At 40.9% G+C, this 24,838-nt stretch overlaps 2 protein-coding genes across 3 annotated transcripts; both read right to left on the bottom strand.

Annotated features, from left to right (window-relative positions):
• Positions 1-10,777: 10,777 nt before the first annotated feature.
• LOC121800357 (plastidial pyruvate kinase 2-like) lies at positions 10,778-11,668 on the bottom strand. Of its 2 annotated transcripts, none has more exons than XM_042199927.1 (2): positions 11,263-11,668; positions 10,778-10,873 (listed from the first exon to the last, which is right to left on the bottom strand). In XM_042199927.1, exons 1-2 carry the CDS (start codon positions 11,482-11,484, stop codon positions 10,787-10,789), a joined length of 309 nt encoding a protein of 102 aa, XP_042055861.1. In that variant the 5' UTR covers positions 11,485-11,668; the 3' UTR covers positions 10,778-10,786. The 2 variants fall into 2 exon arrangements, with proteins under 2 accessions (XP_042055861.1, XP_042055862.1); XM_042199928.1 differs by having other exon boundaries at positions 10,785-10,966.
• Positions 11,669-18,020: 6,352 nt separating this feature from the next.
• LOC121798207 (S-type anion channel SLAH3-like) lies at positions 18,021-20,121 on the bottom strand. The gene is made up of 4 exons (XM_042197083.1): positions 19,995-20,121; positions 19,514-19,912; positions 18,633-19,403; positions 18,021-18,525 (listed from the first exon to the last, which is right to left on the bottom strand). The coding sequence occupies exons 1-4, from the start codon at positions 20,091-20,093 to the stop codon at positions 18,130-18,132; spliced, it is 1,665 nt and encodes a 554-aa protein (XP_042053017.1). The 5' UTR covers positions 20,094-20,121; the 3' UTR covers positions 18,021-18,129.
• Positions 20,122-24,838: the final 4,717 nt, after the last annotated feature.

Below are 24,838 nucleotides of genomic sequence, written 5' to 3'. Positions count from 1 at the left end.
AGAAAGGAGAAAGAGAGGAGGAAGAAGAAAAGGAAGAAGTTCCGCCAACATTCCGACGATCCGTCTCCAAATCCCAATTCCACTCACGAGAGCATGCTTCCTATGGTTTTTATTGCAAATATCACTATGTGTTTAGGCTAAGCTCTTTATGTTGCTCCAAGTTGTAATCTAGGCTTTGTATAGATGTTTTTACACCGTTGAACTCATATGTTTGTTACCAACAATATGCTTAATGTTATTCACTATGTTTTTGGCTAATAATGTAGTGTTGTTATTTCCTTGGCTATTGTCTCTTTAACATAGTTTAGGAATGTTTGATTGTTGGATTGCTATTGAATTAGAATTGTTCAAAGGATAATTTGATAGTGGATTAAGTAGGTGATCATAGTAGATGTTTATTTTCTCTCTAGCGCTTCGTAGGAATTTATAAACATTGAAGATTGGTCCGTAGGTTATGTGTTCAGCTAATGGCGAACTACTCATCGTGTACATGTTCAGTGTATGTGATTAGGTTGATGTTTTAATCCCTTCATATGTTGCATTGTTAAAGGTGTAGAACAATACAAGCCTAGTGAGCAACTTGGAGTGACATATTTTCCCGTTTGAATAGTCTTTCTTTAGTTAACTTGTAGCTTTATTTTGTCATTAACTTTTGGAAATCAAAACCTTCAAAACAAATCACCTTTTAGTAGGTCTTTCCTTTGTTTTAGAGTTAAATAATCAATTCCTTCCATGTGGATCGACACTCGAAGTATTACATTCGACGTTGTATTCTTGCAGTATTGCTGTAATATTAGAGCTATTTTATTAAACTTGTGTGATCTTACACTTGATAATTGAACTTGAAATTTACACATCAGTAGACAACTTGAATAAATTAGGGTTATTACTCTGTAATATTATAGTATTAATTTTTCTCCAAATATTAATTTATGAATATATATACACGAACTTGAACTTTCGATAATTAAGAATTGGTTAATTTGATACTCCACTATGCTATGATTTTTGGCCACTATATACTGTATAGAAAACTTGTAAATACCAATAAACGAAGACAATTTGTTGGAATAGATGAGATGAAATGAAATGAAAATATTGTTCTGTAATTCCAAAGACGATGCACATACAGTTGGAGAGAGAGAAAGAGAGAAGTGGTGATGGTATATAGCTGAAATTCCAGTAAACGTTCCAACAAAAAAATGTTATAGTTTACAATGAAGGACATAAATATCGCTTGCAGGTTGCAAGGGATGTAATATATATGTTTAAATATTAATTAATGATAATGGATGCACATGAAAAATTTCTCAACTTATATAAAAAATGTATTGGAACTTGTACGCATGGGTATATCATATGACCTACCTGCGCTGAGTGCTGCTGCATACACATTTTTAGTAAATGAAGTTTTTATCATCACATTTTTTTTTGGACAAAATCATTTAAATTGAGTATGCTGTTTATGGAAATCCAATATATACAAGTGTAATCTCGCATGCCTTAATTCAACATATAAAAGGAGAGGAGATATTTTCATATGCATGTAACATTAAAAAACGTTCCATAATTTTTAAATCACATGAATTAATTTCAACACTATAATAAAATAGGGTTTGTTCAACATTGGAAACCTTATAAGTACATACAAATCAATCCAAATAATTGGAGCATGGGCATCTAAATCATCGTTCCCGCCTTGCGGATCTGCTTTGTTTATCTACTTGGTGTGATTTATCCCAAAAACATTAAAAACTATTTTGCAGGTATATTTTCTTTGTTAATTCCTTCTTCAACTTTCTCTGTCGCCGCAAGTCAGAGAATTACAATAATATGGCGTTCGGCATGGAAATGTTTAAAGCAATGTCAAGATATAATACTATAACTATTTTGAGGGAAATATATTAGTAGCTGAATCACTTCGAAATGATGGAACAAGGGGTGATCTTTACTGGTACTATACTACTATTACTATAGGGAGTATATAATATTTTTAATTTATGGGTGAAAAGGCTGGTGATAATACACTACCATGATTTTTGATTTGTAGCGCCGAAACCCTTAAGAAGTTGTTAATTTGTCACTAAATATTGGTAAGATACGGAGTAAAAGGTGGTTTTTCTATATTTGAGTTCACAACGGTCCGAATTTAAATGTACCTACTTCATTATATTTCATAAAAAATTAACATATGTTTAATTTTTTGGGGATACCTGATATAATATCAATGTTTTCATTTAAACTCTGTTTACTTTAACTTTAGAAATGTCGCTACAGTACATTGTTTTGAAGTGAACTTCCTCTAATTAAACGTTTTCGGGTCGAGTATTCTTGTTCTCCCCTTTCTTCCCCGCTTCTTTATTCCTCCCCTAGTCGCGGTCCACCGTACTTCCTATCCTTAGGAAATGCGGGCGTGACAGAGAGTGGTATCAGAGCCTAGGTTTTCTTTCTGCTCTGGATCCAAGAGTCTTTTTCTGTTTTGAGTAAGTTTTCAAAAGTGTCATTGGCTCAACATCCGACTCATCGCACTCAACCTGAAATGAGGTAATGAAAATTTTGAATTTTTGGAAAGTATATGGAAGTGGAGGAAATTGTGATTTTGGGTTTTGAAAATGATTTTTGGAAAGTAAGTAAATATTGATGCATGTGGAAGGGTACAAAGTGATGTGAAAAGTTGGAAATTATGAGAGTTATGAACTGTTTTTGTGTGTTGAATTTATATGAAAGCATGTGGCTGATGTGTGATGCTATGATGACGTGAATGTTGATGTGAGCTTTTACGTGTGAATGTGTTGGCCTTTTGAATGATTGAACTTAGACGTGAGAGGTTTCACTAGTGCTTCTTGGACCTAGAGTAGATAAGGACTTATGGCCTTTGAACACCAACGGGTTGGAGTTAGAACAGTGATACGTCTGCATACACATATCTCCCTCTTCTTCGGTTATGCACCCTGTTTTTATATGCGAGGCGATTGTTTCTGTTTTTCTATAGATGGCGCGTATGTTCCGAACCCCGCGACGGAGTGATCGTGATAGACTTAGGGCACAGAGGGTGCTCAGAGAGTATAGAGTGTATCGAAAGAAGGATCACATACCGTTGATTGAGTTCGTAGCGCACTTCGATACCCTCTGGAGGGCAGCTCAGGAGTTCGGAGTGACAGAGTATGACGGCATTGAGAAGCTAATAGAATTGCTCCCTGACAGCTGGAAGGAGTGGGCTGAAAGAACGGCGAGGAGGTACACGTGGCATGAGCCCGTTACCGATGACATGGTGGGCGACATGGCTGGCTTTCGGAAGGCCGTGTATTGTGCACTGGTAGACTCTCGAGAGGAGCAGCCCCCACAGGATGTGCAAGAGAGAATCGTGTATCAGGACAAGTACGTGAGCATGTACGAGGGTGAGCAAGGGTTTGAAGATGACTATGAGGAGGAACTCGAGGTGGCTCCGCAAGGGAACCCCGAGGAGGACGATGACGAAGACCCGGAGGAAGGGCCTATGGATGAGGATGATCGAGTCGTAGCCTAGAAATAGAATAGTTGATGTCTTTTTAGTTTTGTTTTTAGTACGATCTGCTCTTGGGAAACAACGTTTGACCTCCTTTCTTTTAATGAGAATTTGATTTTGATATATATCCTATGTGTTGCATCTTACTACTTGAAGATTATGAGAAAATTTTGAGAAAGTGGTAATTTTGGATGAGAGTTGTAGTAACACTTTTTGGATTTTGAATCAGAATGCCGCCAAGACGTGAACGTCGTCCACAACAAGGACCCAACGCTGAGGCACCACCTCCACCACCACCTCCACCACCACCTCCACCCCCGCCTCAACAAGAAAGATTCATAGTTACGTTCTCCAGGCAGAATCCCCCTAAATTCGATGGACAGGGAGATCCCTCAAAAGCCGAAGAGTGGATACGCGGCCTCGAGCGTATTTTCAGGGTCATGGAGTGCACAGATAGGGAGCGCATTGCTTGCGCCACCTTTCAACTATCAGGTGATGCCGATTACTGGTGGGAGACTCGGCAAAGGACTATGAATCCTGCACGCCTGGAAGCGCTATCTTGGGAGGAGTTTAAAGTGGAGATTGATAACAAATATGTCCAAAGACGTACAGACGGGCCAAGGTGGTAGAATTCCACACGCTGAGCCAAGGCCGAATGACTGTAACTGAGTACGACCGAGCCCTCGCGCAGATGGCACGTTATGCGCCTGAGTTGATGGACACCGACGAGAAATGGGCGGTGAAGTTCCGGGCCGGGCTCAGAGATGAGATAAAGGCCGCATTGGCTTGTCGAGGAGAACTCTCCTACTCGGAGATCTTGACTTGTGCACTGGACGTGGAAGATGCACTCCCTAAACCAAAAGTGTGGCGACAACAAACGCGACACACCCCTACAAGCTCAGTCAGGTCATCAAGAGAAGAGGAGGTGGGATGGTGATCACACTCAGTATGGTGGCAAGAGGCCACAACACATGAAGAACCCACCCTACAATGGCGGGAGACAGAATACCTATCACCCGAGGGCAAGCTTTCCGCCGAGGAACCCTCAATGTGGAAGATGCTTCAAGTACCACACCGGAGAGTGTCGAGACCCTAGATGCTTCAGCTGTGGTGGAAGTGGCCATTACTTCCGAAGTTGCCCAAATAAGAACATGGGAACGGGGACGAGACAGAACCAGTTAGGCTTTCCGTCCACCATCCCAGGCACTACCTGCACCTCAACCGCAACAACGCCGCCAAGGACTGCCGTCGCAAGCAAGAGCCTACGCCTTGAAGGGGAAGCAGCCGGCAAACGGGAAAGAAACCTTTGGGCAAGGAAACTTGGCAGGTATGGGCACACTTCTCAACACGCCTATAGTTGTCTTGTTTGATACGGGTGCATCGCATTCCTTTATATCAACTTCTTGTGTGGATACATTAGGATTACCTACTGTTAAGACCGAACCCACTATGAGTGTGACCTCACCTGTAGGCGGGACTATAGATATATCCCGATCTTGTGCGTGTGTGAACTTTGGAATAGGTGAACTCAGTTTGTTGGCTCATAATTTACAAGTAATGACGATGGGTAGCGTAGACATAATCTTGGGTATGGATTGGTTAGCGGAGAACCACGTTACCCTTCATTGTAGAGAAAGGGAAATTTCGTTTGAAACCCCAGGAAAAGAGCCGACGAGGTTTTACGGAATCTCAATGAACCGACGCAAGTCCATTGTCTCCGCGCTGCAAGCCACTACAATGATGAGGAAGGGATGTCCAGCGTACCTTGTTTATTTGAATGGGGAGGAGAATAAAGACAGGAAGATAGAAGATGTGGCGATAGTGAGTGAATATCCCGATGTCTTCCCCGATGCATTGCCGGGACCCCCACCCGACAGGCAAGTAGAATTCACGATCGATCTGGAGCCCGGATCGGCACCAATATCCAAGGCACCCTTTAGGATGGCGCCAAAAGAGTTGGAGGAGCTTAAGGTGCAACTACAAGAGCTACTGGAATTGAGATTCATTAGACCTAGCATGTCCCCATGGGGAGCACCAGTGTTGTTTGTGAAGAAGAAGGATGGAACGATGAGGATGTGCATCGACTATCGAGAGCTAAACAAACTGACGCTGAAGAACAAGTATCCACTACCAAGGATAGACGACTTGTTTGACCAACTTCGAGGGGCAGGAGTCTTCTCTAAGATGGATTTGAGGTCTGGGTACCATCAACTGAGGGTTCGGCGAGAAGATGTACCCAAGACAGCTTTTCGAACAAGGTATGGTCATTATGAGTTCGTTGTGATGCCTTTTGGACTGACGAACGCCCCGGCAGTGTTCATGGATCTTATGAACCGCGTGTTCCATCCATATTTGGACTAGTTTGTCCTAGTTTTCATCGATGATGTGCTCGTTTACTCAAAGAACGTGGAGGAGCACAAAGCGCACTTGAGAACCGTCCTAGCAACTCTAAGGGACGAGAAACTATATGCCAAGTTCAGTAAATGCGAGTTTTGGCTCAAGGAAGTGAATTTTCTTGGACATGTAGTAACTTCAGATGGAATTCGTGTAGATCCGGCCAAGGTGGAAGCGGTGCAGGAATGGAAGTCACCTTCTACACAAAATGAAATTCGAAGCTTCTTAGGACTGGCAGGCTATTATCGAAGATTCATTGAGGGATTCTCGAAGATAGCAAGGCCAATGACACAACAACTGAAAAAGGGAGTCAAGATGAATTGGACACCAGAATGTGAGGCGAGCTTTCAGTTGTTGAAGGAGAAATTGACCACCGCACCAATTCTAGCTGTGCCGGAGTCAGGGACTGACTACGCGGTGTATACGGATGCGTCGAAGGTGGGACTTGGATGTGTGCTTATGCAGAAGGGGAAAGTGATTGCATATGCATCGAGACAATTGAAGCCCCATGAGCTGAACTATCCGACACATGACTTAGAACTGGCAGCCGTGGTACACGCACTGAAGATCTGGAGACATCATCTCTATGGAGTCCGTTGTGAGATATATACGGACCATAAGAGTCTAAAGTACTTCTTTGAGCAAAAGGAGTTGAACATGCGCCAACGTAGATGGCTCGAGTTGGTGAAGGACTACGATTGTGGTATAAACTACCATCCGGGAAAGGCAAACGTAGTGGCCGATGCTCTTAGTAGGAAGTCTCAATCTCAGCTGGCCACATTTCTTACTATCGAGGAGAGTCTAATCCAAGAGTTCAGTAAGATGCGGTTGGAAGTAGTGAGAATGCCCGAGACTGTGGAAGGAATAGTAGCCACGTTGGTGATGGAACCCGACTTAAGAGCCAGAATTGTGGAAGCTCAACGGCGGGATACGTTACTAGAAAAGATTCGCTCAGAAGTGAGGGCGGGTGAACTCGGAAACTTTCATGAGGCAGCGGATAATGGTCTCACATACAAGGGAAGGTTGTGTGTGCCTAAGGATGAAGGCCTGAGGATCGAAATCATGAGAGAAGCACATGAAACCCCATACGCTGCACACCCAGGAAGCACCAAGATGTATCAAGACTTGAAGAGGCAATTTTGGTGGAACGGTATGAAAAAGCATGTTGCAGCTTTTGTGGAGAGATGCCTAGCATGTCAACAAGTAAAGGCGCTACACCAACGGCCCTATGGGAGATTGCAACCCCTTGAGATTCCAGAATGGAAGTGGGAACATATTGCAATGGACTTTGTGACAGGATTGCCAAAATCCCAGCGAGGAAACACTGTGATTTGGGTGATTATAGATCGTCTCACCAAATCTGCTCATTTTGTACCGGTTCGTGCTACTTATGGATCCAACGAGTTGGCTAAGATATATGTACGGGAGATTATACGCTTGCATGGAGTACCAGCGACAATTACATCCGATCGCGATGCCAAATTTACTTCTAGATTTTGGACGAGCCTGCAGCGCGAGTTGGGGACTAAATTAAATTTTAGTACTGCCTTCCACCCACAAACCGATGGGCAGTCAGAGAGAACGATTCAAGCCTTAGAGGATATGCTGCGGGCCGTGGTGCTAGATCGAGGCTGGGGTTGGGAAGAAGTATTGCCATTGGTTGAGTTCGCTTACAATAATAGTTACCAGACGACTATCAACATGGCTCCATATGAGGCATTGTATGGGAAGAGGTGTAGATCACCACTTTATTGGGATGAAGTGGGTGAGAGAAGAATTCTCGGACCAGACTCTGTAGAAGAGATGATAGAGATTGTCCGACAAATCCGTGGGAGGATCAAGGAAGCACAGGACCGACAGAAATCATATGCTGATGTTCGGAGGACCGATTTACAATTTGAAGTCGGAGAAAAGGTCTTTCTGAAAGTTTCCCCTTCTAAAGGAATAATTCGTTTTGGAGTGAAAGGAAAGCTGAGACCCCGATTTATCGGGCCGTACGAGATTTTGGATAGAGTCGGCGTGGTAGCATACAGATTGGCCCTACCACCAAGCTTTGGGAATGTGCACAACGTCTTCCATGTGTCACAATTGAGGAAGTACGTGTTTGACCCCGCACACATAGTTCACCAAGAAGAGATGATGGTCCTAAATCCCGATCTAAGTTATGAGGAGAAGCCCGAGGCCATTTTGGATCGAAGGGTGCAAGAATTGAGGAATAAGTCAATTGTTTCGGTGAAAGTACGGTGGAGGAATCATGGGGTCGAAGAAGCAACATGGGAATTAGAAGATAAGATGAGAGAGAAGTTTCCAGAGCTGTTTGAGTGATCTAGGAAATTTCGGGACGAAATTTCTTTTAAGGTGGGAGGAATGTAATAGCCGAGAAAAAAAAATTGATTTCTTTTAGTTAAGGTTTGATTTTGTGAATATCTTGGTTAAGATATGTGTGGAAAGTCTTAATTGATTTATATTATTTATGTGTGTGGATATTTAGTTTTTATGATTAATTGAAAAACAAAATAAAATCCTAATTAACAATTAAATCTCTCTCTCTCTCTCTCCCTCTGTCTCTCGGTTTCTCTCCCTCTCCACACTACTTTCTCAACCTCTCCCCACTCCCACTTAACCGATACACTCTCTCCTTTCCAATCTCTCCCCCACATCGGTTTCTCTCTTTTCTCTCTCGCAATCGTTCTCTCATCACGGTAAGGTTTCTCTCTTTCTCCCTCTCGGTTCTCACCTTTCCCCCATTCACTCCCTCTCATCGGTTTCTTGGTTTCATCAAGGTGTTACTTCCTCTCGTGTTGAATCGGAGTCGGAGAAGGGAAAGCTTTCGACCCTTATTTGAACTCTCCGGGAAAGGTAACCCAAGACCCTAACCCATGCTAATTTCGAAAACACATGCATATAGGACGTTTTTGAGCTGTTTAGATGCCGTATAGGACTTGTGGCTATGTGTTGGTGTGAGTTTGATTTTGGTTGTGACCGATAGTGGGCTCCGAACCCTTTTTGACTGAGCAAACGATCTCCTTTTGGTACGAAATTTTAACTGTATAAACTTTGGTGTGTCTTCTGTGTGGTGTGTAAATTTCAGCTTCTTTGGAGGTCTGGTGATTTTATAATGATTTTTGTAAGTGAACTGCGCTTTTCTGATGGATGTATGTTTTTGGGTGATGTATTTATGTGCAATGGGTGTGAATCTGAGTGTGTGGTCTTTGGGATGTATGTGGGTGTGTTTGGCCAAGAGATGGCTCGGGGAAAACAGCGTTTGGTTCGGGTGGTTTGTGTGTGTTGGCCGAGAGTTTTAGGGTTCGGCCTAGGGCAGTGTTGTGGAGAGTTTTGAAGGGTTGATCCCATGGGTTTGGGTGTGTTTTTGGATGTAGAATGTATGGTGGGAATGTCGTATAAGGTTTGAGAATCGTGGGTTGGGGGAAAACGGGTGTACACTTGATCGGGCCAGGTGCCGAGCAAGTGCCGAGACAGGTGCCGCGCCAGGTGCCGAGCCAGATGCCGAGACAGACGCCGAGCCAGTGCCGAGCCAGGCGGCCGAGACGGTCGGCCGAGGTGCCGAGCCAGGCGGCCGAGACGGTCGGCCGAGGTGCCGAGCCAGGCGGCCGAGACGGTCGGCCGTGGTGCCGAGCCAGGCGGCCGAGACAGTCGGCCGAGGTGCCGAGCCAGGCAGCCGAGACGGTCGGCCGAGACACCGAGCCAGGCGGCGAGACAGCCGGCCGAGGTGCCGAGCCAGGCGGCCGAGACACCGAGCCAGGCCGAGACGCCGATCCTTTTTCCGAACCTTTTCCGAGCCAAGTGAGCCGTTTGCACAGTGAGGGTATGCCGGGGGTATGAGTGTTGCGTGTGTGTCGTGTGCGCGTCTTGAGTACGTTGTATGCGTGTCGGGTGCGTGCGTGATGTGTTTCGGACGTGTGATTTTGTGTGATTGACTTATAAGATGTTGTTAAGTGTGTGTACGTGTAACGTGCTAGATGTTGAAGTCATCCACGTAGGAATCATGCATTGTCGTTTAAACCCCGTCTTTCTTGACTCTAATCATGACTTTTATTTATCTTTCAAAAGGGTGATCTTTTACGAGGAAATTGTGGTTGAAGAAGGAAACTGTTTAAAAGCTAAGCAATCGAGGTGGGCTTTTCTACCCTACTATTTTTGTGGGTTATTTTTACTACGGACGCTGTTCCGGAAATGTTTATGGAGGTGAACTGTTTGTCTTGCCAACTGTTTTGTTTTGAAACCTATCTGAAGTGGTTTACCACATATGTTTAATCGAATTCGGGTCTGTTGGGCTGCGAACCCTCAGGCTAGTGTACACGAGATCGGGAGCCATCTGAGAGCAAGTTGGCCGGTCTAGTTGACCTGGGGTGTGGCCACGCCCCTTGTCACCCGTTGGATCAGATAGTGTATGATGGTGGGAATAAGGGTGGCAATATCTGAAAATGACTGCGCAGTCGAATTTATGAAATATGTTTTAGTGTACTTGGGTTATTTTCTTTACACTTAAAACCCCAAGGTTACACTGTTATGGCATGACAAACTATGATTTTGGCGTGTGTCCACTGAGTGCAATAAGTACTCAGCCCTGCATGTTGTTTTCTTAATGTGCAGGTTGAGCGACGATGGGGATGACGGATGTTGAGCAATTAAAGTCAAAATTGTGTTTTTTTCTTTGCCTTTTGGATGGTGTCGTGTCGTCATACCCGGCATTATCTATCTCTTGGTCTTTTCCGCTGCTTTGTAATCCGATACAATGTTTTCATTTAAACTCTGTTTACTTTAACTTTAGAAATGTCGCTACAGTACATTGTTTTGAAGTGAACTTCCTCTAATTAAACGTTTTCGGGTCGAGTATTCTTGTTCTCCCCTTTCTTCCCCGCTTCTTTATTCCTCCCCTAGTCGCGGTCCACCGTACTTCCTATCCTTAGGAAATGCGGGCGTGACATCTCCAATAATGAAGCAACACATAGCCTTCAACATAGCATAAGCAGATTTAAATTTAATGAAACAGATTTCTACCAGCGGAAAACAATACTCCACCTCTTTCGATCAATATCCCAAAATCTGGAACAGAGAATTTCAAACTAAGTTGAAGGCACCAATCCAGATGAAATTACGCAACAAGGAGTAGCTTCCGACTTTCCACCGAGTAAATTAAGTTAAAGCACTCAAGTTTCTTAACTACAAGTACAAGTGATGGCGGATCGCATAAATTTAACACATTCCACAAGTCCACGATGCTTCAAAATTACTTGCGGAGGCTTACTATTAGAGGAAGAAGGGAAGCAAGAAACGAGCATTCACCTTGAAATGAATTCAGCATTTAAAACAGCAACACAAACTAAAACATGAGAACCAACCTTGGTAAGATCTTCAGGAGACATCGGAATCACTTCCGTAGCAGATCTCCTCGCCACGACGGGCGAGCTGGCATGCACGGCTCGGCGACGGTTCCTCCTCTCAGTTTGAGCCAAAACCTTAGCTTTGAAGCCACAACCCGGCTTCAGTTTGTCCACGCAGCTCTGTGTAGGATTCGCCAGCAATGAAGCATGAATCGACCGCGTCGCCACCACTTGCGCCATGGTAGCAAAAAACTCGAAGAGAGAGACAGAGAGGGGGTATTTCTGGAGAGAGAAGAGTGAGTTTGAGGCAATGTAAGCGAGAAACGAGTATAAATCGAGAGAGAGATTGGAAAAATCGCCTATAAATTTGGAAGTTGTGTGGGGGTTGGTCTCGTTTGTATCGAAAATCGAAGAAAGAGAAAAATGGTGGCTACTTGAAACTCTCTGTCGAAACAGTTAGGGAGAAGGGGGTTAAACCGGGATTTCACTTTCATGTTTAATGCGGCTTCGACGGTGTCGTTTCATCTGATCGTACCGACCGCGGGCCAGAATGTGCTTTAAGGCCATCCATCCGCCCGCTACGTTGTCACTACCGTCCCTTAAACTACTATTTGAGAGCTCCACTGTCCTTTTTTACTCCATCCCTTAACTAAGGGACGGAACCTGCAACGCTCCGTCCCTTAAATTACTATTAATTCAATTAAAAAAATGCACTTCATTAAAATTAAAATAACATTACAACTTAAAATTCAAAAAAATAGAAAAAGACATAATTAAATTCCTAAAAAAATAAAAATGACATATTTTAAAAAAATAGAAAAAGACATAATTAAAATTGTACATCGAAAGTGGAACATAAAACATTCAAAAATGTCTCTATAAAAGAGAAACAACCAAGAATGAGTTTGTTCCACATCGAAATTTGAACATAAAATATTCAAGGATGTCTCTATAAAAGAAAAACAACCAAAAATGAGTTTGTCTTACATCGAAAGTGGAACATAAAACATTCAAGGATGTCTCTATAAAAGAGAAACAACCAAGAATGAGTTTGTCCCACATCGAAATTGGAACATAAAACATTCAAGAATGTCTCTATAAAAGAGAAACAACCAAGATTGAGTTTGTCCCACATCGAAAGTGGAACATAAAACATTCAAGGATGTCTCTATAAAAGAGAAACAACCAAGATTGAGTTTGTCTCACATCGAAAGTGGAACATAAAACATTCAAGGATGTCTCTATAAAAGAGAAACAATCAAGAATGGTTTCATAAATTTGCAAGCCCATCAAATATATAGTGTTCATTTATTTGTAAAAATTGTTTTTAAATATAAAAATAAATTTTTATAAACAAAAAATATTTTTTTAAAAAATTCATTTTAAAAAATGAATTATTGCGTCAGCGTGACGAAACCCACTCGCGGGCCAGCGAGTGGGCGTCACGCATGGCCTGGGAGCTCGCCACGTCACCTCCGCGCGTGGCGAGACTTCGCGTCCCGCGTCGCAAAGTGACAGGCTAAGGGACGGGTTGGGGATGGAATGTTGTGCTGCAACACGTCCTACCGCGGTTCCGTCCCTCTGTGACGGAAGGCGGGACGGTGACGGAATGCGCAGTGGATGCTCTAAGGGCCCATAAACAAAATCCAAAGACCCATAGACCATCTACCGTCGTACACTAAAATAAAAAATGAAATACTAAGAAATTAGCTTCAGTGCTTTAAAACTAATTTTATTTTTTTTATTTTTGAGTAAATATGCTTATTTATAGATTTATACTAAAATAAACTAAATTTATTTTTAAAAACTTTTATGAATAAATCCGTCCACGAATAGGAGATTCATAGTTTTAAAAAATGTTAAGAAAGGTTAAAGAAAAAAATTAATGATGTATAGATCCCACTTATATATACTTCATCCGTCCCATAAAAATATGGATAATGAGTATAACACGAAAATTAAGACAAAATTGATAAAGTAAGAAAGAGGGATGAGATCATGAGAATGGTATGATAAAGTAAAAGAGAGGATGAGAATGATAGTTAAAGCAATGTTAGTGAATAGTGGAACCTATACTATTAAATTGGTATAACTTTTCAAAAATAGAATGTACATATTTTTGTGAGACAAACAAAAATGGACAGTGCACATATTTTTATGGGATAGAGAGAGTATTAATTTAAATTAAAAGTGAGGGGAATTAGTTAGTGGAATATGAGGCCTATTACCAATTATAGTAAAAATGAACTGAGACTCCTATTCGCGAACGAACTTAAATGAAAAAACGAGACTCATATTCACGGACAAAATGAGTACTAAATAAAGAATATTCTTATAAGTTTGAGTTTAATAGTATAAATTATTGGAGTAAAATCACTATTTGATACTCCCTTCATCCACCATTTATAATCTCATTTTGACTTGGTACAAGTATTAAGAAATTATTTGACTCTTTAAATAACAATGAAAATAGTATTGATTTTATAATAAAATGTGAGTGTAATTAGTTAGGTGAATTGAGGATTCCCTTACTTAAAATGGAGAAAAGCAAAGCGGGATTTTAAATTACAGATATTCCAAAATAGTAATGTGACATCCCTAACCCGAAACATGCATTATTTTGCTTATTATCATATTATATTGTCATTGCATATCAAATTGTCATTTTTACTACATAGATATTAAGTGTGTCATAGAGAATATATTTATTGTTATGACGACTCAATATAGTCGAATAAATGGATAGTTTTGATTTACGGGAATTGTTAAAAGGGATGTGTATATATTATTTTATTATATAGATTAGTATATATGTATATTACCTATGCATACATGTTATACTTTATATATTATTTGTAATAGGTGTACTTAAAAAAAATACGTGTAAGTTGCTAACAATAAGTTATCTCAAAATCTTAATATAAATGAAATAAAATAATGAAAATGGATGAGATCAATCAATTTAGTGGTTCAATGATTTATTTAGCCGACTTAGATATATGATTTTAGTTCTACATCATATAAAGCTGGGCTTCGCATATCATATGGATAGGATAAGAAAAAAAAGAGGAGATTGGAGGAAGCTACAGTATACATGTAATAAAAAGGGCCGAAAGTTAGGAGAAAGAGAGAGAGAAGAACAACAGAAGTAGAAAATAATAAGGAGAAGAATATTCAGAATTTAGACGTAATAACTATGTACAATTTGAGAGTGGAAAACGAAGGGAAGGGGTCGAGTTTTTTTAGTAGTTTATCTACCGTGATCAGGTATGTATAAATCACACTTTTAATTCTACATGTTTTATTTGCTTCTTTGCTAGGTGTTAAACAAAATGAATGATTTGATTATATGATGGGATCCAATATGATTATGTGTTATTTGATATAGATGGTGGAATATGATATGGATATGTTATTGGTGCAAATGATATGTTTATGATACTGATTATGTGAATCATTGGATTAAAGAGGATCTGTGACAGCCTTGTACTGGATCTGAAATTTTAGAGGGACCTATGAGTCCAAATACAGAGGGACCTTCGGGTCAAATACAAAGGGACCTATGAGTCCAAATACAGAGGGACCTTCGGGTCAAATACAGAGGGACCTATGAGTCCAATTACAGAGGGACCTTCGGGTCATAGAGGAATCTCGGGCAGATACCAGGCTTGACTGTTACAGAATAATAAACTGAATAGAGTGGCATATGCATATGAATATGAAATTGTTTGTTTTTAAATTATGATATATATTGTTTCTGATTATATGTATTGATAAAAGAATATGCTTGATGTTTGTATCATGTGAGACTAAAGGTGGAAATTTATATATACTAAGTTGTGGCTCATATAAACCACTAAAATTTTTCAGGAATAAGATAGCAGTAAAGTTTTGACTGACGTGGGTCATAGGAACTCCATTTTTTATCAGGTTCGGCGGCTGACGCATTTTGGCAACCTTCTCCTCCTCATCATTTTGCATGTAGATGAATGTATAGTATATATAGTGGTGACAGGGTTCCACTACTGTGTAGAATGTTTTGAAATATGTACTTGTTAAATGATGAATTTTAGAATTATATAATATGTGTGTTCTATGAATTAGACACGTGTATTGATTACTTTTATGATAAGGGATTTATTTATTATAAGAGTATACGTCAGAAGGGTTGAGGTGTGACAAGTAAAATGAGATAAACCAGAAGGAGTGATATTTTGTTAAGAGCACAATTCTCTTAACAAAGAAATCCTGCGATTACACTCGCAACACACCAATCCGGCGCCCCGAACGTTGGGGTCGGCGGCTCAATTCGTGGCTGGCGCGGAGAACTTCCTCCGTCGGCAGTCTTCAAGGTTTGATAAGGAGTATTGCACAAGTAATGTGGGAATATTATTTCTTCATTCAATGAATAAAAAGATAACAACCTAGCCCTATTTATAATACTAGAATACTAGCTTAGGGAACAAGAAAACAAGATATGAAAATATACTATGAATCAAAAGATATGGGGAATAAAAAGATAACTAAATATTTGGGGAATCCTAAGATATAGGAGGATCGTAACAACTCCCCCACGGTTAAAATCCACCTTGTCCTCAAGGTGGGAACCATGGAACCACTGGCACAGTCGACGATAGCAAAAGCATTGAAACGTCACCTCCTGGATCAAATGCGATTAGGAACATGATCACCATCATTTCACTTATGACTCCCACCAACATTTCTACGCCGTCTCTTTCCTCTCTCGCCTTCGTCTTCACAAAATCATCCTCGATGGCTGGGACTTGGAGGAGGCTCCGGATCATGCACCGGCTCCTGACGCCGGCATCATTCCTACGCCCCCCAAACTGCTTGTCCTCCATGAATCGCTGCACAAGGACTCTTACCATCTGGAACTTCGCAGCAGTGAGGTTGTAGGAATGCCTCTCATCACCATCTACTCTATCATCTTCATAATCATCATCAGAGTCCAAACACTTATGCTGTGAACAATTATCAACACATGATGAAGATGAATCAGTCACTCCCACCACATCCCAAAGCAAGTCCGAATCATCACTCATCTTCACAGAATGGCATTCCATCTTTGTGAACTCATCATCATCAAAAGTAGCCTTATCATGATTATTATCATCTACTAGAGATGATTTTGAATCATCAGCCTCTTCAAGAAAACTACCCATCCAGTTCGAGGAATCATTTTTTTCCTGATGAGCATCTGATTCTTGATCCAGGCTTGAAGAATGGCAACCGGGAATCAATTCGATTTCATAGCAAAATTCTTCATCCACCATCTTTTCTTCAAACCCCATGATTTCAGGGCGCCAAGGTTGTGTGCTCGGGCGTGGGCTGCGCTGCTGCCGGCAGTGATCGGTTTGTCGCCTGGGTGTATCCCAACTACTAGGCAGACACTGTGGTGGCTGATCATAATCCGAGTATCCTTGCGATGCACGGTGAGGCGGTGGTTCCCAACAAAAGGGCTGCCATGACCGTGGTGGGTCGTAGGGCTGGAAGCTCGGTATTGGTCGGTTACCGGGAGGATCCCAACCGGAGGGGCGGTTGATGGGGGGGTCCCACGATGTAGGCTGTCGGTACCCCCGAAAACCCCTATCAAACTCCGTTGTGACGCGAGCTGCTGGTCTATCCCAGCTCGTGCGAGGCCACGAAGCAGTGTGCGTGCGATATGGAATCGTGCCAGAGCCAGGCTGTGCGAGCCCTGCCTCTCGCCTGTTTAAATCACGACCCGTGCCCCTACGCCGGCGGACATCCCCACAACGGACACGCCTGCCGTGATTGAAAACTGGGGGGCCGTCCTCGTCGGTCGGCCAGACGTCTCCCTGGGAACGATACCCATCGACGTCCCCGTCGTCCGAAAAATAGGGTTGATCCGGTTTGGGAAGGCGTGTGGCCTTCAACCTATCAACCCTTCTATCCCTCGCATCCAATTTAAATTCCAATTGATCAAATCTTGCCATAATTTTGTCGAGCGCTGACAAAGTAGGTACGAGCGCCCCCGATCCATTGCGCAGCGCGCTGCTTGACTCCGGGTCGTCTCGTCGTATCCGCTGCCATCCGTCACCGAGGTAGCCACTCGCCGTGAAGCGTCGGGGCTGATCGGCCATGGTTGAGCTCTGGATGAAAGCACCAGTTGTTAAGAGCACAATTCTCTTAACAAAGAAATCCTGCGATTACACTCGCAACACACCAATCCGGCGCCCCGAACGTTGGGGTCGGCGGCTCAATTCGTGGCTGGCGCGGAGAACTTCCTCCGTCGGCAGTCTTCAAGGTTTGATAAGGAGTATTGCACAAGTAATGTGGGAATATTATTTCTTCATTCAATGAATAAAAAGATAACAACCTAGCCCTATTTATAATACTAGAATACTAGCTTAGGGAACAAGAAAACAAGATATGAAAATATACTATGAATCAAAAGATATGGGGAATAAAAAGATAACTAAATATTTGGGGAATCCTGAGATATAGGAGGATCGTAACATATTTACATTAAAATGAGTTTGGGTTTACTCTAAATAGTTAGGCTCCTGTGTTTGAATTGCTAGAATTTTACTATTGCTTAAAATGAATTTGGAACATTATATTTACTAGTAGAACACACCTCGATGTAGATCATGGTTCATCTGCTCGATAGTAATTAAATTTGATTGAGGTATATGCATCCTAATTCCTATAGTTGGTTTTGTTGTCAAGTTTTGCCTTTTCATATGATGTAATCATATTTTTACTAAGTGGTAACCTAGTTAAAACATAAAATGTAACATTTGATGACACGTCAATATTCCAATTATGCTCGACAAAAATCCCTCATACTATTTTACAAAAGGTTTATTAGAACTCAAGAAAAAAAAAGATTTAGTCCTCATCTCAGGGTTCAGCTGGTTGAGTCTCCACCACGTCGGCGTCTTTGGGATCGGAAAACTTAAGATAGTGGTCGACGGTGGCGTCGGAGCTGGCTGCTCGCCTGTGGTACCATCTCCGCGTGGTGGTGGATGATTTGGGCCTCCTCTCACTTATAGCAATGGCCATGTCGTTGGGAAACAAATCCCCTAATATAAAGGCATGGATCACCGTTACCACAAGCAGCGCCGCCACTATAAACGTCGCCACAAGGCACAGTATCACCGCAAACGTCTTCGTCACCGCGTTATCCACCGCGCTCGAGTACCTTATGGTCGCGATCGCTGCTCCCGTCATCGGAAACGTGTACGCCCACCACGCCAGCGAGAATCTTATCCCTCTAAAGAAATTCACTCGGACCGCCTACAACAAAAACAATCACATTAATTATATACGATTATATTTTATGCATTGCTGTCAACTGAACCACTCTCTAGTTCTCATGATCATGGTCAATTTTAGAACTATACCAAGGACAGATAGAGGAACATGGCGATGAAGTAGGCGATCCGCGACCCGAAATCGAAAGACCCGACCATCTTCGCCCACGCCATGGACGCGACGCTAGGTGCAGCAACGAAGAGGAAGAAGACCGGATGAAGCTCTTTGGGAAGCGTCTCGTTCGTCGGAAGTCTCTGATAGAGCGTCACAAACAAAACAGTGTAGTGAGCCAATCCAATGGCGAAGAAGAAAATAGGCCCTTCTTTTATCCCCATCGACGCCCCTAACAAGGCGCCGACGAAGTTTCCGACCACTGACAGGTGGTTGCAGGGGTTTGCCACCTTGGACAGCCGCCGCTGGCCTCCCGACATCCACTGGCCGTAGATCTTCACCTCGAGGCAGAAGATGGGAGTCATTAGGACGTACCAGAGCGGTTTCGGCAGAGTTTTATTGATCGACGGCGGGATTCCCATCGCGAGGAAGAGGAGCGCGATCCACGGAGCGAAAAAGAAGTTGACGCGGATCGGGTGGTGGTACTCGCGGCGGACGGCTTCCCAGTAGAAGACGAGCTTTAGCGCGTAGATGGCAGCCACGGCCGCGATCAACGCGATGGAGATGAACCAGAACACCTGGTTTATGTGCGGGCTTATGTGGAGAAACCTTGTGGATTCCGTAGAAGATATCGTCTTCCACATGATGGCTTGGCTGCTCACGCCCAGGCAGATACCGAACGACGAGACCGGAAACCGGAGAAGGAACGGCCAAAGCTTGTCCTCCGGCAGAAGTATTTCCTCCGACGGCTGTTCATAATAATAACACACAATTTATATCATTTTATTTTAGGTGAGATAAATAGAGCAGTTATCTATCCTAGCAAACGCTAACAGAAGAAATTAGATTATGAACATACACGCAAGACGTCTAGTTCTGGGCCCTCTAAGGCGTCGAAGTATCGGTCTACAGGGACGCTTCCCATTTCGACGCGGTTAGAGTCTCGTTCGCGAGGGCGGCCGCCGCGGAGATTGGTGAGCTGCCGCTCGAGTTTGCCCGACCATGTCTTGAAAGAGTCGTACCTCTTGTCTCTGAGCTTGTAGATTCGAGGCGGGAGCGGGACGGATTTGCCGTTGGTGATGGCCTGGTGGAGGGCAGAGGGTTTTGGGATTGGTTGGGAGTAAAACATGGTGGTTGGAGCAGAGGCCAGATTTGTGCTGTCGTCGTCGAACAGAACTCTCTTTGTTTTGTGCTTGAGAGGTGAAAGCGGCATGCTGATCGAAACAGAATGCGTCTCGATTTCAGCTGCTTCGATTCCCTGTTGTTGACGATGCCAAAGTCTTTAAACACTATACTATATGCATACAAGAAAAGTAAGTAAAATGATTGATGCAACTTACAGAAAGTGATGCGTGGGGGTCTTCTACGCCATCAAAACCAGCAACCTCGTGGTCGCTGATGGCTTTGATCAGTGAAGGAAGCTCTTCATCCTTCGTCATATCTCTCTCAACTAATTTCTTAATTTTGTAAAATACAAACACCTATATATATTAAGTTATGTCTTCTACTACTATATATATTAAGTGATGCTGTGAATTTAATGTGGAATGTGATGTGACTCCGCGTGTGCAAACAAAACAGCAGCGCTCAATGACAGGGACGCATTTTTTCAACACACTTTCACTTCAACATTAGGTGAGCTATATATATGAAGCAAACCAGCTTTGTCTTAATTGGCATCATAGTAGTATTATATTTTATAGGCTTCAACATTTATAACTAAAAACACAGCTAATTACCACAAAATAGACAGATCCTCCCTACTCCTTATTCAGACAAATGCAAATCAAAATGCTTATTTTAATGGAAACATGATGATGGAAAAATTGAAGATACTAGAACACAGCGTTTATTTAGATATTTATTTTTCTCTGTCAAAATATTTTACTATAGACAGGCCAACACGACCTATATTCTTTGTTAGCTGTCAGAAAAATGGACGGCGTAGGTTCTCTACACCAAATAGGTCTCCAGATTATTCTAAACAATTTAAGCAGAGTTTTCGGGTCAAACAACCATTACCTACTACGGCCTAAACTAATTGTCCTAGGATATTCCCATCAATAATCCTTTTAGCTCAATAGAAATTTTTGTACTATAAATTAGTACAGCTGTATACATAAGCAGCACTAAACATTATTTATTATCTTAGTGATGTCTACAAATTGAAGCAGACGCCTATGAAGATATCAAAATAAAATCTACTATTATATTCTATGGCTAATTAAGTGATATTGATGATAACTTATTAGTTATAAGTCATCGTGGCATGTTCCCACCGTCGCTGAGGGCCCTTTGATTTATGATCACCGTCATATTTTCTACTACATCTACATCATTAAGTCAAATATGTTTTGAACAGATCAGCTTGATAATTAATACTGAAATAAATATCCAAATTCATTGGTGTCAAAATTCATATCATGAATTTTAATTATCCTCGTGTTTTTTGGATCAAGTCATATTCGCCCACCACATCAATTTGAAGGCACTTCATTTTTTTTTAATAAAATTGGGGTTTCGTAAAATACAACGAGCTTAGCACGCCGCCATTCCTTTATTAAATTGGAGTATATTTCTTCGAAACTCAGTTTTTTCCCTTTCTGGCATGCAGTAAACCCATAATTCACGCGGAAAATGGGAATTTCAATCACAAAATTAGGCATTAAATCAAGGGGTGTCATATCAATAACATATTGAAATGTGAGGACAAATTAAGAGCTGGCGTTCCTATCCAGGTTGGACTGTCCTGTTTGATGAATAATGAATATGGGCCAAGAAACTTCATAATTGGTATGGAAGAAAAATATGATTGTTACAAAATTGCGAAAACAGAGTGGAAATCCAAAATAAAAAAACAAACATAGTGGATTTGGTTATATATTTTTGGCGCGGAGGAAAAACTCCAGCATTAGTTGGGATTCGCATGCGAAGACGAACACGGAACACCGCCCTTGTTTATATTATTATTATTATTATCAAGTTGTAAAAATATAAGTATTGTAGGAGTAGTATAAAATTTTAAAAATAATATAGTATATTATTTTAAATTTTTGATACTATATATATTTCAAGTATTATGTGCTACCGAATTTGAACGAACAATGAGTGGTCCGATTTGGGTCGACTTCCACTTATTTTAATTTTTTTTGTTTTACTCATATAAAGCTCGAGGTATAAACGAACTTTTTTTTATATGTAACACTATATGCTTTTTTAGTTTGTATTTCGTCAACCTAATTTACTTTATTGAGCATGCAGAATTAAATTATATGATTACATTCGATTATTCAATTTATACCGTGTGACACACATTAAGTTTCTGATGATAAGATATGACATACAGAATCAGTACACATCTATAGAGTTCTGAATTTTCCATGAGTTAATTTCTAAGACCAATATAGTATTGGACTATTGGGCCTTATCTCACATGGGTTGCTCAGAAAATTATCATGGCTTTTCACGGAATCTATTCTCATCCACTGTTTATCTTAATGTTTCTTGTTCTTAGTCATTTTTTCCTCTGCAACATGTCATCTTCTATTCCTATTGGAGTATTATTATTTGTGGCGGTAAAACAATTTATCAAATACTATTTATTTGGTTTGCATGATTATATAAAATTAAGTTCAGTTTCAAATAATTTATTTTGATAAAATTAATTAATTTATCTAAAATTATAATCCCAAAATTGAAAAGTGAAAAGTAGATCATTCACATTATTTCAAGCGAATAAAAAAATATAACCATTCTCTCTGTCCCAAAATAAGAGTCACATTTTGCTATTTCGGTTTGTCCCACAATTAAAGTCACATTTCACTTTATCATAAATGGTAAATATGTCTAACATGTCACTAACTCACTTCACTCACATTCTATTATAAAAATTATTAGTATAAAAAATGGACATCATATTCCATTAACTTTTTTAACTCACTATTATATTCATTTCTTAAAATTCGTACTTATACCAAATGTGACTCCTATTGTGTTACTTATACCAAATGTGACTCCTATTGTGTGCCGTAGAAAGTAGCACTACTCCATTTGAAGAAGAAGTAATGAAAAAAAAGTGAAAAAATATGCTAAGACTAAACTTGGGAGAGAGGGCCGAGAGGAGTAATTTAATCATTTACTATTGAAATGAGATTTTGGGTAATAATTACGGAATTAGAATCCAAATTCAATTTGAAATATTTTTGTTGTATTAAATATTGAATTTAGAATTCGAGACCGCATTTTTAAATTAAAAAAGCCTACAATTTCATTATACCAAGTACACCATCTTGATAATGAAAGCACTAAAAGATGTACTGTACTAAAAAGCAAATTCATACTACATCCCTATGGAAAGCATCTAAAAATAAATCATCGATCATTACCACAGAATTATACTTCACCCATGATTTCACAATCTTAATTCAGTATTAATGAACACCTCCAATAATAATATCGTAGATAAATAAAAAGGATCGATTTTACATACCTGCATAAAGATAGTTTTTTAAACTAAACAAGACAAATATTATACAACAAGTTTACAACAAAATGTTAAAATATATACTTATTTTTTCAGTAATTAAATGAAATAGACTCGTGCCTAACCTTGAAAGAGATTTGTGACCTGCCGAAGCCACATTCAAACAATGGAATAAGGTTAAAACTAAAAAGTTGATTAGCAAGTGTACTAAAACATAATTCTTGAAAGTGGTTAGAAACAAATACAAAGCATAAAAATATAAATGATTAAACTTTTTTGTTAATCCCAAAGATGTGAGTTTGATTATAATCATAGACGTGATGTTAGAGGACCTAGAACCATGCATCGACTGTGAAAATAACATGGAATACCTAATTTTCTGTCACATGCCCTGAAAAAGTTAAATGTCGGTCTCACATTTGAGAGAAATCAATTGAAAAGCAACCGCACAAATCAATCTGATTATTTGCACGAAATAGATCTTATTTTGTCCACGACTGTCTGTCTAATTCTTAACAATACCGTAATAATATACGTAATGGAGTATTAATATATAGATTCTCTTGACAAATCATCTAATTCTGGCTTGTCCTTGCAAAAAAGGTGCCAACTTTCACTTTTGGAAATGTTTGTACTTTTTGTCCGGTTCTAGTAGTATATGATTAACTATATATCAGCATACATTATACACGTATGTATTGGAATAACCATTTCAAAATAAAATGAAAGTACTTAATGATAAGTGTAGTCACATTAATCCGGACAAAGAAAATGTATATATAATCGGAACTGGAGCAGCAGTCAAGTGTTTGTTCGGAATCATGGCCAACGGGTTGGACTATAACCGCCGTAGCGACTTAATTAGGTGGTTGGGATACGATTAGGCATTTTTCGATTCGTGTAATTTATAACAAAAATATTACTATAGGATAACAAATCCAATACCCAAAAAATCGGACAATTTTGAATTGAAATTGTTGGGTTCAATTATCAAAGTTAGAACTGGTGAAAAACCCTTGTCAAGTCGGTTGCACTTCAAAACTAGAATAGGCTGTTTCCGATCTCCATTATTTTTAGGCTTAAAGCCACTTATTTTGGGGTGAGGATCCCCTGCTGTGCACAAATCACAGCAGGGCCTTGCTGCCCCGTACAATACAATTTTTTATTATTATTTTGTTTATTAAAAAAAAAATTATATTTGAAAAATGTTTGTGAGGGGCAGCAGGGCCCTGCTGTGATTTGTGCACTCCTCTCCCCTTATTTTGTGTGCAATAAAGGTAAAGGTTAGGCCATTGCTAGCTAGATGCTAGATGCACCTATATAAGCAATTAAACATGACTGGTCTTTGTTAAGCGCACGTCATTAATTAACTTTCTAGCTAGACCAGAACTTAGAGCATCTGTAACGCCATGGGCCGGGCCGCAAATCGTGAGTCCCGGCCCGTCCCATGCATTACACGGAAGGGCAGCACGGCTCAGGCCCGTCCCGGGGCCGCGTTCCCGGCCTGGGGAGCGTCCCGCGTCCCGGCCCGGGACGGGGTTGCACGGTGACGGGCCGCATGTCCCGCGTCCCGGCCCAGCGTTACACGCTCTTCGGGCCGGGCAGCAAATCCAAATTTTTTTTTAATTCGATGTCTATAAATACGAGCTTGCGTTCCATCCATTTCAATCCCGCGTTCCATTTCAATACTCTATTATACTC

Source organism: Salvia splendens, chromosome 4 (assembly GCF_004379255.2).
Source record: "Salvia splendens isolate huo1 chromosome 4, SspV2, whole genome shotgun sequence".
Taxonomy (NCBI): domain Eukaryota; kingdom Viridiplantae; phylum Streptophyta; class Magnoliopsida; order Lamiales; family Lamiaceae; genus Salvia; species Salvia splendens.
The sequence above is the reverse complement of the archived record's forward strand: the minus strand, read 5'-3'. Positions and strand labels throughout refer to the sequence as shown.

What these genes read in the sequence shown, in the direction of transcription:
- LOC121800357 (XM_042199927.1), bottom strand. Translation starts at nt 11,484, where the DNA reads ATGGCGCAAGTGGTGGCGACGCGGTCGATTCATGCTTCATTGCTGGCG. An exon ending in CTCCTGAAGATCTTACCAAG is followed by an intron (nt 10,874 to 11,262) that starts GTTGGTTCTCAT and finishes GCTATGTTGAAG; the next exon opens with GCTATGTGTTGCTTCATTAT.
- LOC121798207 (XM_042197083.1), bottom strand. Translation starts at nt 20,093, where the DNA reads ATGACGAAGGATGAAGAGCTTCCTTCACTGATCAAAGCCATCAGCGAC. An exon ending in CAGAACTAGACGTCTTGCGT is followed by an intron (nt 19,404 to 19,513) that starts GTATGTTCATAA and finishes TATTATGAACAG; the next exon opens with CCGTCGGAGGAAATACTTCT. An exon ending in TGTTCCTCTATCTGTCCTTG is followed by an intron (nt 18,526 to 18,632) that starts GTATAGTTCTAA and finishes TTTTTGTTGTAG; the next exon opens with GCGGTCCGAGTGAATTTCTT.